Source organism: Vicia villosa, linkage group LG7 (genome assembly GCF_029867415.1).
Source record: "Vicia villosa cultivar HV-30 ecotype Madison, WI linkage group LG7, Vvil1.0, whole genome shotgun sequence".
Classification (NCBI taxonomy): domain Eukaryota; kingdom Viridiplantae; phylum Streptophyta; class Magnoliopsida; order Fabales; family Fabaceae; genus Vicia; species Vicia villosa.
In genome coordinates, this window is record NC_081186.1 from 70,336,468 (window position 1) to 70,350,003 (window position 13,536).

A 13,536-nucleotide genomic window follows, 5' to 3' on the forward strand; every position below is an offset into this window, starting at 1 on the left:
GCGGGCATGCCTGCCAAATAAAATGGACATAAAAATCATGTCCGTCTCGCCAAAATGGCGGGTGGTGGGCTTGCCCGCCTATTTTTATTTATATTTTTTTTCATTTTTTTAATAGATTAATAGATTTTTTTTACCTTTTAATTAAAATTTTCACTAATTTTTTATAAAAGCTACTTTTTAATAAATTTTACTTAAAAAAAGTATTACATATATTTATAAATAAATATATAAAATAAACCATCAAGAATTGAAATTACTAGAATTAACTAAAAAAGATGGAATTTTAGAGGAGGGGCGGGCTTTGGCGGGCGACGGGCATTGGTGGAGTGGGCTATGGCGGGCGGGGGATTTTGGCGGGGCGGACTTTGGCGAGCGGCGGGCCTAAAATTCCAACCCAACCCGCCATTTTTTGGCGGGTGTGCGGGCCGGGCCGGCGAGTCACGGTCCGTTTTGCCACCCCTAGTCTGAAAGATGGCGGGTAATGGACTTAACACTTTTTTATAGAGTGATATTATGCGATCTGTTTGTTTCAGCTTTAAAAAAATAACGAGAGGAAAAATTTTATGTGTTGTTGGGTTTAGATCAGAAATGTTAAACCAATATTTTTTTTGAAAAATAACGATCTTTGTTTTAGGTTTGATAATAAAAATTTTTTTTAGTAAGCAAGAGATATTATATTAATGAAAAAGGAGAACAAAGGGTTCTCCAAACCTTTACAAGCGGATACGGGAAGAAACCCGACCAAAAGGAAAATTACAAACCAACTACTACAACGAGAGGAAAAACAAAGGATCCGTTACAAACTCGTAATAGGAGAAATTGGGATGTGTAATTTTACCGCAAAACATCCACTTCCAAGCTAAAGATTTAATATTCCAAACAATATCGTTAACGCTCCACCTATCCTTCCGAAAACGCACACCGTTTCTAAGGATCCAAAGAGTCCAAACACAAGCAAGCCAAATCATTCCCTCCTTCCCTTTTTTCACTTTCTTAAAACGGAAAAAGTTATATCACTCCAAAAAATTAGCTTTACAATCTTCCTCTTCCTTCTCCTTTTTTCCCACCCAAACGGCAACTTCCAACCACACTTTCTTGACCACTCCACAAGAAAAAAAGAAATGTCTTTTGTTCTCCACACAATTATCACAAAGAATACAATTTAAACTATCCGCGGGAATAGTCATGCCCCGTCTCACCAAGAGATCTAAAGTAGGAAGTCTATTTCGGAATAGTCTCCAACCAAACGCCTTCACTTTAAACGGAACCTCCGATTTCCAAAGAATCCCAAACGCCTCATGATTTTTTTCAAAAGGCCCATGAGGAGTCCGAAGCCTCCTAATATAGTCGTAGCATGAGGCAACCGAAAAAGTCGAGCCCGCATCCGCCTTTCCCATCCACACCACGACGTCCCTACCTTCCTTCATTCCCCCAAATTCCTCCCACCGGCTCTTAAGAGCGCCATACATGCTATCGGCCCCTTCATCCCCCAACACCCCTTCTTTCACACCTAAATCCTCCCACTTCCATAAACCCTCTTCCCAACCTCCCATGGCCGCAACCGAAACCTTTTTCAAACACGACTTATCAAAGATAACCGAAAAAACCTCTCTAAGGGGTCTCTCATCCAACCAAGAGGATTCCCAAAACGGAATGGAAAAACCGTTAAGCACTTTAAATCTACACTTATCAACAATGGGATCATTAAAGGAAAAAGAATTAACTTTAAGTAAATCCTTCCACCAAAAGGAACAATTGTAGAAAACTTTACTCCCTCTTCCATCATCGCAAACAATGGGGGTTAAGTCACCGTACCTAGATTTCAAAACCTTGTACCATAAAGAATTACTACCTTCTAGAATTCTCCATCTCCATTTGCAAAGGAGAGCAAAATTGAACAAGTTGATATTTTTCACTCCTAACCCTCCGTCCTCAAAAGGCAAAGTAACATCGCTCCACTTTACCCAATGAATTTTCCTCTTTTCCTCCACTCCCCCCCCCCCTAAAGAAATTTGTTTTGAATACTAGTAAACTTCTTCACCACTCTAGACGGAACCTTGTAGAAAGACATGGTGAAGATAGCTAAGGAGCTAAGCACGGACTTCAAAAGAGTAACTCTTCCACCTAAATTCAATAATCGGTTTGTCCAACCTTCCAATCTATTCTTCATTTTAGCCACGATAGGATTCCAAGTAGATTCCTTCCTCGGATTGCAACCAATCGGAATACCAAGAAAATGAAAGTTAGACTCTTCTAATTTGCAAGAAAGAAAGTGAGACGCGGCCTCCAAAAAATGAACATTAGTATTAATCCCAATCAATTTGCTTTTATGGAAATTAATGCCTAGCCCCGAAACAATTTCGAAGGCCCTAAGCACCGCTTTCAAAGCACGGACATGTTTCCAACTCCCTTCCCCCATGATCAATGTGTCATCCGCAAATTGAAGAATGTCCACACTACAAGAATCACTTAGTGTAAAATTTTGAAGTTCTCCGATATGGATAGATTGCTTCACAAGACCCGTTAATCCTTCCGCCACTAACACAAAGAGGAAAGGAGAAAGAGGGTCTCCTTGCCTCAAACCCTTATGAACCGAGAACTCCTTTGTAGGGCTTCCGTTCACAAGCACCGACATCTTACTATTAAAAATCAACAATTCCATCCACCTCATCCATTTATCACAAAATCCCATCCTTTTTAGCATGTATCTTAAGAAACTCCAATTAACCTTGTCATAAGCCTTCTCAAAATCGACCTTGAAAAGAAGACAATTTTTTCCCTCTTTTCTAGCAAAATCTACCACCTCATTCGCCACCAAAACCCCATCCAACAATTGTCTTCCGGGAACAAAAGCACTTTGAGAACTTGATATAATCGAATTAAGCACCCCCTTTAATCTACCCGCCAAAAGCTTAGCCGCCACCTTGTACATGCACCCCACTAAACAAATAGGTCTATAATCGTTCAAACTCAAGGGACTTTTGCATTTGGGGATAAGAGTAAGGAATGAAGAACTCACCGCCCTTGAAATGAAATTCCCTTCGAAGAAAGATTTGAAGAAATTAACGAAATCATCTTTGATAATATGCCAACACTTCTTTAAGAACAAGAAAGAATACCCATCCGGGCCCGGACTTTTGTCCCCCCCACAATTCCAAACCGCCTCTTTTATTTCATTTTCAAGAAAAGGTTTTTCAATTTCCGAAGCTTCACCTCCACTAATAGACCTAAATTGAATTCCATCCAAAGTCGGTCTCACCCTATCGTCTTCAAAAAACTTTTCATTAAAGTGATTGAACACCGCTTCCCTCACTTCCTCCACCGTCTCTACCATCTTCCCCTCGTGATTTAAAGGCCCTAAGTGATTCAACCTTCTTCTTTGTTTCATAATTTTGTGGAAAAAACCACTATTGTTGTCTCCTTCTTTAAGCCAATTCACTCTAGATTTTTGAAGAAGCATACTTTCCTTTAACCTTAAGTTCTTCCAAAATCTACCACACACTTCCCTTCTCAAGCACATATTCACATCAAAGTTAGCATAATCATCCTCCGTTAACTTCTCATCGGCTAAGTTCATCTCACGGACCCCATCCTCCATCTCCAAATCTATCCTCCCAAACACCTCATTATTCCACCATTTAAGTTTGTCTTTTAAGAGCCGAAGCTTCTCTTTTAAAACAAAATCACCTCTTCCCTCTAACTTCATACTCGTCCACTCTCCCTCCACAAACGGAATGAAGGACTCAAAAGCGAACCACTCATTATTGAATCTAAAAGGTTTAGCCCCCCAATTCACCTTGTCCGACTTCACCCAAATAGGACAATGATCCGAAACATCCCGATCTCCAATGAATTGGCCAATCACCTCCCATCTACTCACAACCTTACTAGATAAAAAGAACCGGTCAATTCTACTTTTCGACTTGCCATCTCCACTAAACCATGAAATTTTTTTCCCTTTACAAGGTATGTCCACCAAAAGAGTCTTATCTATGAGTTCCGCAAAAGAATTCATCTCTCTTTGATTCTCCGAAACCGCCCTTCCTCTTCTTTCTCCTCCATTTTTAATAGCGTTAAAATCACCTCCTAAAATCCATTCCCCATCTTTGAATTTCTCCATCAAACCTAGAAGCTCCTTCCACAACGCTTTCTTTTTTCTATGCTCACAAGGAGAATAAACATTAACCACATAGTAGAAATGATTGTTCCACGACACTTTGATTCCCACAAAACCGTCCCCTTTAAAACTATTCTCGAAATCAACAACGTCCTTTTTCCACATGGTAAGAATTCCCCCCGAACGCCCCAAAGAATTGGAAAAGGAATACCCCACCTCCGTATCTCTCCAAAAATGTTTAGCCGTTACATCGTCCATACACACAACTTTTGTTTCTTGAATTAAAAAAATATCCGCATTACCCCTCTTAATCAAAGACGAAATTCTCCTTCTCTTGAGAACATTCATCCCCCCTCTAATGTTCAAGGAGCCTATGATCATTAGGAACCGTTGTTTGACTCCCTCCTTACCTTCCCTTCTTTGTCCTTCTCTCTTTCTAGATCCTCAATTATACTAAGAAGTTTACTTCGCCCCTCCTCCTCCACCACACCCAACGCCACTATCGCCGACCACAACTTACCGGAATCATCATTTTTCAAGAATTCCCATTGTCTAAAATTACTTCTTCTTATATCGGAATCCTCCCCTTGAGTGTCATAGAACAATGATACCGAACCACTATTTTGTCCCCCACCTTCTTTATAGATAAACTTATCTAATGAGCCCTTCTTGGTACCCTCATCCAACTTCTCAAAATTGTTCCTTCCTCTTGTTCTTTTAATATCCTTCCCAGACCTTCTTTTGTTCACCCACCCCTTACCCAAACCTCCCACACCATTCAAACATTTCATTCTAATTTTCTTCCTCCCACTTTTGCAATTCTCCTCTAAAGAACCAGTCACCTTCTTATTTCCACTTCCCTCCAACGGAACACCAACTCCTTATAAATCCCGCACCCTCCTGAGACGACATAAATCCCCGTCAAAATTTCCAAACACGGTCTCGCTAACTCCATCTCCACCTCCCTCGGCGCACTGAGTTTCAGCAACCAACCCAATACTGCCCGCCAGCCCCTCAGAACCCACCATATCGTTTTTCCTCCCCACACCAAAACCATAAGATGCAACATTTTTATCCTCCGACCCCACGGAAACTTCCGCCACATCCTTCCTCCTATCGCCATGTCTGCCATACACAGAACCGCTGCCCTCACTTCCCACCTCCCCCGAACCAACAGAATCATTAGACGGAACATAATGAACCGGCGAAACAGGGCATATAATAGGACCATTCCTACAGTCACTAATAGAAGGAGAACGGTGTCTAATACTTTTCACAGAAGAATCGGATTTATAAACTATGTCGAGGTCGCAGCTATTGTTATCGGATTCAGAAGAATCAATCTCAGAAGAAGAGAGAGATTTAGGTTTACCTGGAGAAAGCCTGAATTGACCCATAGTATCCTCCCTAATAGATAGCTTGAAAGGACGGCCATCGACAGAAACGTGAATAAAATCCGGGAATTTGAAATGAACAGGAACTTGTGAGAGAATAATTTTACTGTCTAACATTTGTTATATGTATAGATTGCTTCTAATAAGATTTTTTAAAATTTATTTGTTAAAAAAAGTAAAAGAAAAAAGTTATACAAATAATTCTCTGGTTAGTAGATAAACTAGAAGATTTTATCTAACCCAGTGATCATATAAGTATTTCATTAATGCGGAGTTGAAGCAACCTCTAAGCGTTAGACATGGTGACTTACTCTGGAACAAATAGACAATGATATTTCCTAGTCCTAAGTGCTCAAGCAATGACAAGTTCCTTTAGTCAACTCAAAGATTTAAAGTCAACATATATGATTCTTTGATTAAAGATGAAGTTGCTATCCTCTATGAGTTCATTCCTCTGGAAAACATCATCTAAGTATATTCTCTAATATAATAACTTAGTTTTTATTTTCTCTGTCTCAAACTATTGAGTTCTAAAACAACTAACCATTGGTACATAAGGGACAAACGATACAAGATTTGTGTGACAAAAGGTACATCATCATGCACGACAAAACCATCTATAATTGTTAAGAGTACAAAATAGCATGTAAAAATAGTAAATGATCTCAACAACTCCTTTCTCATGAGATAAAGATCATCTAAAAAAGGAAGTTATATAAAGACTCAAGTTCTTAATGTTTTATTCATAAAAAATCCCACCAATGCAAGAAATACACTATGAATAAACATTTGAGAATCAACTTGAAAAAAAAATTAAATTTCAAAAGAAGGTCATATAGAGAAAAAGCTCTAGTTCAAAGTCACGAAAGAAGCAAACAAGTGATTTCATTGTACACAATTTTTGTTTAAAGACACAAAATAATTGTATTTTTATTTAGAGTTGTTTATATCCTTAGTTTAATGATACTTGTAAACACTTGTTTGTATCTATCATCTTTTATGATTTACTTGAGTTTCATTCGAACACATATAAAAAAAGTTCAAATCGGTCAATACATTTCAAATCCCAATTCTTTCGTATTCTTCTCACTTTCAGTTTGCTTAAGAGGTCTGGACTCTTATTTAAGCACTTAATTAATAGTGTAATATTAAAAGACTTGAAAATTTCTTCACCCACCTCCCAACCTTCTTGGCCACCTCCGGTGAATTTACCACAATACCCCTTGTTTCGGAAGTTCATTTTCGAAACTGTACTTTTTTTCTTGAAAAAGGTGTTTTCGGAAATGAACTTCCGAAAACGTATTTTTTTTAATATAAAATATTGATTTCGGAGATTCATCTCCGAAATAAAGTGACTTTTTCAGAAAATGTGGTGTTTCGGAAGTTCATCTCCGAGCGCACCCCCCTTGGAGGAATTCGGAAATGCACTTCCGAAAATAGGTCTGGACAGAATAAAATGAAAAACAACAACAATTCGCTTTATTTAATCGGGTGAAGATTACAACGATAATATTACATAAAATTTAAGTTACATATTGTTGAACACGGGTAGGTGGGGATGAGAGAGTGGTGGGGAGAAAAAAAGACTTCCAACGAAAATTAAAGTTTCAATTCGCTTTATTTAATCGGGTGAAGATTACAACGATAATATTACCATCTTAGTTTTTGGAAGTGGTAACCCGGGCCGGAACATATGACGGAGGAGGTGGATGTCCGGAGGAAGAAGAACCGGAGGTACGTCCACCGCGACACAAAGGAGCCAATCAATGTAAGCTATAGTTTATCATTATCATCAGGGGACGTCATTACAAAAAATTGGGAAAAAAATCTTATTATTTTTAATCTTGATTTTTTAGAAATGACGTCCCCAGATGATAATGATAAACTATAGCTTACATTGATTGGCTCCTTTGTGTCGCGGTGGACGTACCTCCGGTTCTTCTTCCTCCGGACATCCACCTCCTCCGTCATATGTTCCAGCCCCGGTTACCACTTCCAAAAACTAAGATGATAAATCCAATACAAAAACATTATTCGATACAATCCGAAATCAGAACAAAACAAGACACGTCAAACAAAACAAAAACATGTTATTCTGCCCGACGAGCGTTACAAAATACACATCAAACAAAATAAAAACACGTTATTCTTCTCGACGAGCGAACTCCTCCGAATGAAGATAATTATACCAATCTTCATCCCACTCATTATCAGAACCATCAGCGTTGATCACGCCTGAAGGCTGAGCCTGCGCGTCCGAGCCATGGACTCCCAGGGGACGAGAAGCAGAACCAGTCAAAAGCTTCTTCTTCTCCTTCACCTCCTTCACCTCCTTCACCTCTTTCACCTCCTTCTTTGAAGAACTCTTTCTTCCCTTAGCGCCCTCTTTAGAAGACGCAGTCCTGCGTGCTTGTTGGTTGTCTGACATGTTCCTGTAAACAGTTGAAATCGATTAATATGCGAGACAAAATAAAAAACAAAAAAATTTGAACTTCTGATATATTTCGGAAGTTCATTTCCGAAAACTGGGATGGAGGTGTTTTCGGAAATGAACTTCCGAAACACCCCTGCGATGCAATTTTCTGCAACTTCCATGCCAGACCCCTAAATCAACCTTCAAACCAAATCAAAATGCTTCTAAACAACCTAAATACTACTAACAACCTAGCCATATATCATTTATGTAATTAAAACCCTAAATAACATGCATTTGAATAATAGATCTAAAAATTTCAAAACTTACAAAGTGTTAGGATTGAGGGCTTTTGAATGTTGTTTAGCAGTGTGATTGGAGCCTTGATGCAGCTTTGGAATTCCGTTTGCACAAATTTTCGCCTCTGCCACTTTTTGTTTTGATTTAGGGTAAATGATTGGGGGAGGGGGAGTGTTTTGATAAATCTGCAGAAATCGTAGTATTTCGGAAGTGAACTTCCGAAATAATTGTTTCGGAAATGAACTTCCGAAGTAAGTCAATTTTTTAAAAAAAACACGCTTTCGGAAATGAACTTCCGAAGCAGGGGTAGTTTTGGTTTTTCGCAGGAGGTGACCACCCATAGGGAGGTGGGTAAAGAAATTTTCAAAGACTTTTGAGTAAAATATGATTGAAAATTCAAATGTTAATGATGAAGGAACAAACGAATATTATTCAATCAGACCTCATATGTTTGATGGAGAAAGATTTGAGTATTAAAAAGATAAGTATTTTTTCTCTCTCAAGATCTAGAGCTGTGGAAGCTAGTGGAAGATGGTTATGATCATCCCAAAGACACAAAAGAAAAAAATATTGATCCTCAAATTTAGTTGAAAAATTTACAGATATATAGCTAATTTGGAGAAGTTGATGACAAGTTCTTGGTAAAATAGGTTAAATTAATGACACTGGTTGTCTCCCTAACACATCTGAGTGAGTATTGCAACAATTTGAGTATTTTCATGGTAAATCTAGGGACCCCACAGTAGATGCTCATGCCATTGTCCTCCATAGAGATATTGATGCGATATATGCGGACTCCTATGAGCATCTGGTGCTAGAGAATATAAGTAGTGTTTCAGCTCCTCCTCTATGGTGTATGATATACAATTGCGTCTAATAGTTTTATAGAGAGTCTCATTCGTATATGGCACCAGAGCCAGAAAGAGATCCTCTTAGGCCAGCTCATAAAGAGTTACTAGAAGAGGAGTAGACATGTGTGGACCATATCGGTGATGTATTATCTATATTTCTCTATATTGGTGTTATCGGGAGAGAGGTCATAGCTAGAGAAGAGTTTCAAAAAGGCTCTCTTGAGAGGGTCACTCTATAGATAATGTCAGCATAGGCACGAAATGCATTGGAATAATGGAGGAAGAGGAGGAACATCGGTGTTAGATATACCAATAGTTATATTTTTATTAGTATTTTCATGTAAATATTTTAAAAAATTGTATGGTTTGTTGTATTTTATGAATGATTGATGTATGATTTTTAAATCAGTTATAAAAATTGGATCTTAGTTATGACCGACTTTGGCTTATGTGTATGGTTTGTATTGTGAATATTGTATGGTTTTAAAATTATAAAAAAAAAATCCTAATTAATGTCAAGGGGTTTAAAATATTTTCTGTTGGTGATTTTAGTATCATCAATGTATTTTGGTAGTAATGTGATTTACTATAGGCCAATGCAATTATGCGTTAAGTTTGAAACGAGTTAGGGTAGTGCGGAGTGCACGCTCGTCGAGCCAAACGTGTAATTGAATACGAATAATAGAAACGGGGGGTACCAAGGGGCGTAGCCCCTGGCAGGGTGCGGGGCAGCGCCTCGTCGGGGTCCAAGGGGCAGAGCCCTTGGCGGGGTGCGGGGCTACGCCGTGCCGGGGTCCAAGGGGCAGCGCCCGTGGCTGGAATAGGTGTGTCTGTTCGTTTGAATAGTTGTACCCTTTCCCAACAGACATGACCGTTCTTTTCCGAAAAGGTGTGTCTGTTCGTTTTCTGTTATTGGTCTCCTATATATGGAGTCATTTGGCCTCGATTTTGAAAAACGAAATCATACTTCCTCTCTACATCCTGATCTGTTCTCTATTGTTAGAAAACAGATTGCTCTTCGAGAATTATCCCCGCAAAGATTTTGTGAACCCAGACAAGAATAGGGTCGAAATACTTTGTTCGGAAAGTGAACGAACACGATTCTTCGAAGATATCCAGGATTATCATACCGAATTTCTAACATTTTCTAGGGGTTTGTTTGATTTTTTGAAATTCAGATTCACCCCATAATTATGAAATAGACACCAAGACAGGGTGTAAAATACTTTTTAGGTCCGGATTTTGAAATCCGGATGCACTCCATTGTTATGAAATAAACACCCAAGTAATGTGTAAAACATTGTTCAAGGATTTGTCTGGATTTTGAAATTTGAATTCACCCTTTCTTAACACATAAAAGCAATACATACATGTAATATTGTTCTTGAGGAGGTTAGTCAGAAGACTGAAATCTGAATTCACCATTTTTTTAACACACACAAACAATACATACATGCAATATTGTTCTTGGAGTTAGTTTGGAGATTGAAATCATGACATTTTTTTATTTGGATAGGGTGACTTTCTTATGAAGTGATTTTTTGTATAATTTGAGCGTCCGAAGTTCAATTTCTTGATGATACAAAAGGGTATTTTTGAGTTTACTCCGGTTTAGTGATCACCTTCTTTATCTTATTGCATTCCTTCATTCTTAAGTCAGAAGTCATGACAAGTCATAGCCCAATAAGCTTTCCAAACCCTCCATGTCGCAATAACTACACAAAATTCCTAACACACTCTAGAGTCTTAAGCATCCAAACCTTGTCACTTTATATAAGTATATAAACTCTGATAATTACATAATAGTAAATGGTATGCCCGAGTCACGGAAAAATTACATTGGTTATTACCAGGCCATAAAAAAATTTGCACATATTTATTTCTATATTTTTTTTTCATAAATAACTCTTGTATTAAAGAAGATAGTATTAGGGATACTCAACCCTTACAAGAGAAATCAGGTAAAACCTGAACCCAGCAACCTCTAGTTACATGCACATAGACGGGTTTTTAAACCACTCATAAAAATTACACCTAATTCTAACTTTGGCTTCTATAGCAAGCCACCACCAAGAATACCACAGAACCGAATTCTAACATATCATTTCGAAACTTTCAAATGCACCGCCAAATAGTCACCCAAATAGTTGCTGCCCTTTTTTTCTGCATTTTTCCCGTCAATGAGGAAACGCTCAACTGTAATTGGCTGTAGCAGTCTGTTGCACGGTGAGTATCAATATCCAGCCATAGCGTAATACTTGACCACAACCTTTGCATCCTAGAGCAGAATATGAAAATATGATTTGGATTTTCGCTATGTTGCTCGCAAAACACACACAGATCCCCTTTGTTATGCAAAATAATTCCTCTTCACGGCAAATTTTTCCTCGTCGGCAATCTATCATGCAGAATTCTCCAACCAAATATCTTCAGTTTTGATGGTATCTGAGCCCCCCAAATCACCTTCAGCCCTTTAGGCATTTAAACAAATTCGATCACATCCAGATATTCACAGGCACATAGAAAAATATTCATTTTCTCTATTCTTATACAACAAGAAAAAGCGAAACAAAAGTTACACCACAAAACAAAAAGCGAAAGAAAAATCAAACAAAAAAATCGATCGAAAAATAGACAAAAATAGCCAGGCTAGAGTCAGGGAAATTGAACTATCATGAACAAAGTAGAAAACCTTTACACGCAATTAAGGACCACACCGACAAGAAAATCATATGATATACTTGAACCGTTATTGACACAAACTAAGAATATGATCCACTAACCAATTAAAAAAAGAACAAATACACCTCGACGACTTATCAAACAACCATTTCTTGACAAGCAAGATACTTTATCTTCTAATAAATCATCACTACGACATTGGAAGATAAATAGTTGTGAATTAATTAATAAGATCCACCACCATATAACGTTTCTTTCTATGTTGAAATGATATTAAAGCTTCTATAAACTCATCCTTCCCAAAATCTGGCCAAAGTATTTTGTTAAAGAAAAATTCTGTATATGCCAATTGCCATAACAAAAAATTACTAATTCTAAGTTCTCCACTTGTCCGGATCAGTAATTCCGGATAAGGAAACTCAGTGCAGTTTGTCTCCAGCTCATTTTCAAGTATGTTTTCATCAATATCTTCTAAAAGAATAAGATCATTTTTCACTTTCTTGGCTAAACTTTTACATGCTTGGACAACATCGGATTTTCCACCATAGTTAACCGCCATAATAATTTGGAATTTTGAATTTTCCTTTGTAATTTCCTCAGCACTAGTTATTGTTCTTTGCAAAGAACTAGGGAGCTTTGATGTATCTCCAATCATAGATATTTTAATTCCATCCCTATATAATAAGTCAATTCTAGTTATAAATTTTCAAATATTAGAATTTTTAAATATTATATATGTTGTGTTTTTGGTGTCGTGTTTTTGGTGTCCGTGCTTCATAGAATAACGAGAATTTGACACCTTTTCCATTCTTCAATTTGAGAATGTATTAATCTTTCCACGAGTTCAAACAAGAATTCAACTTCCACCTACACCACCACCATCACAAATTAAAAAATCTAAGCAAAATCAAAATCCAGGTGAATTAAACTAAGAAGTGTAATTAATAATAACCTTGGGCCTATTCCAGTTATCAGTAGAGAACACAAAAACTGAGAGAACCCTTATTCCCCAGCTATAACATAGCCTCAACATCCTTTTGAACGACTTCATACCGGCATCGTGACCGGCAGACGCCGATAACCCTTTCATCTTTGCCCACCTCCCATTCCCATCCATTATCACCGCCACATGGTTCGGCATCAGCTCCGCCTGCAGATCTGCAGGCAATGCCTCCAAAACGGGAAAAGTTTCATCTTTCACTTCATGCTTAAAAGCCATGGAGATTGTGCAGCGTTTGGTAACGGGTTTAGAAACTTCAGAAGAATATGGAAGAAAATTTTGATAAGAGTAATGATTAGAATTATAAGAGATGGTTGTGTTTGGTGTAGAATATGTTATTAGAGTTTTCTGTAATGGAATGGGGAGTCTTAACGCAGACATGGTAGCAATAATGTGAAGGAAAGTGATAAGGGTTCTCTTGACTTGCTAATGCATGTGAGAAATGGAAGGTGTTATTATAGTGTAAAGGGATATCCTATTTATAAGGAAAAACAATAAATATAAGACAAAATTTGTTGGTTGTGTTGTATGTAGCACGTTAATAAAAACGTGAGACATGAATTGTCATGTTCAAAATATGAATAATTTACTCACAATCATAATAATTTGTCACCTTCTAATTTACAAATATGTAAAATGTATTTTTTTTATTATAAGTATTATTTAAATATAATAGATAAGAGAATATTTCATCGAGTTGTGTTTCTTTTTATATGGTAAAACCAACAAAGTTTCAACCACTTGTCGATGAAACTATTTGTCTTCTATTTCTTCGATGA

The 13,536-nt window shown here is 37.6% G+C and overlaps 1 protein-coding gene and 1 long non-coding RNA gene across 2 annotated transcripts; both read right to left on the reverse strand.

Moving 5' to 3' along the window:
- Window positions 1-7,526: 7,526 nt before the first annotated feature.
- Window positions 7,527-8,472, reverse strand: LOC131617393 (uncharacterized). The gene is made up of 2 exons (XR_009288569.1): window positions 8,255-8,472; window positions 7,527-7,943 (listed from the first exon to the last, which is right to left on the reverse strand). It is a non-coding gene; the product is annotated as an uncharacterized LOC131617393 (long non-coding RNA).
- Window positions 8,473-10,988: 2,516 nt separating this feature from the next.
- LOC131617394 (dehydrodolichyl diphosphate synthase 2-like) lies at window positions 10,989-13,232 on the reverse strand. Its single transcript, XM_058888688.1, has 3 exons — window positions 12,710-13,232; window positions 12,557-12,624; window positions 10,989-12,431 (listed from the first exon to the last, which is right to left on the reverse strand). The coding sequence occupies exons 1-3, from the start codon at window positions 13,136-13,138 to the stop codon at window positions 11,978-11,980; spliced, it is 951 nt and encodes a 316-aa protein (XP_058744671.1). The 5' UTR covers window positions 13,139-13,232; the 3' UTR covers window positions 10,989-11,977.
- Window positions 13,233-13,536: the final 304 nt, after the last annotated feature.

Coding starts and splice junctions, on each gene's coding strand:
- LOC131617394 (XM_058888688.1), bottom strand. CDS start 13,138: ATGTCTGCGTTAAGACTCCCCATTCCATTACAGAAAACTCTAATAACA. Junction 12,625..12,709: donor ATAACTGGAATAGGCCCAAG/GTTATTATTAAT, acceptor GTGGTGGTGTAG/GTGGAAGTTGAATTCTTGTT. Junction 12,432..12,556: donor CAAATTGAAGAATGGAAAAG/GTGTCAAATTCT, acceptor CTTATTATATAG/GGATGGAATTAAAATATCTA.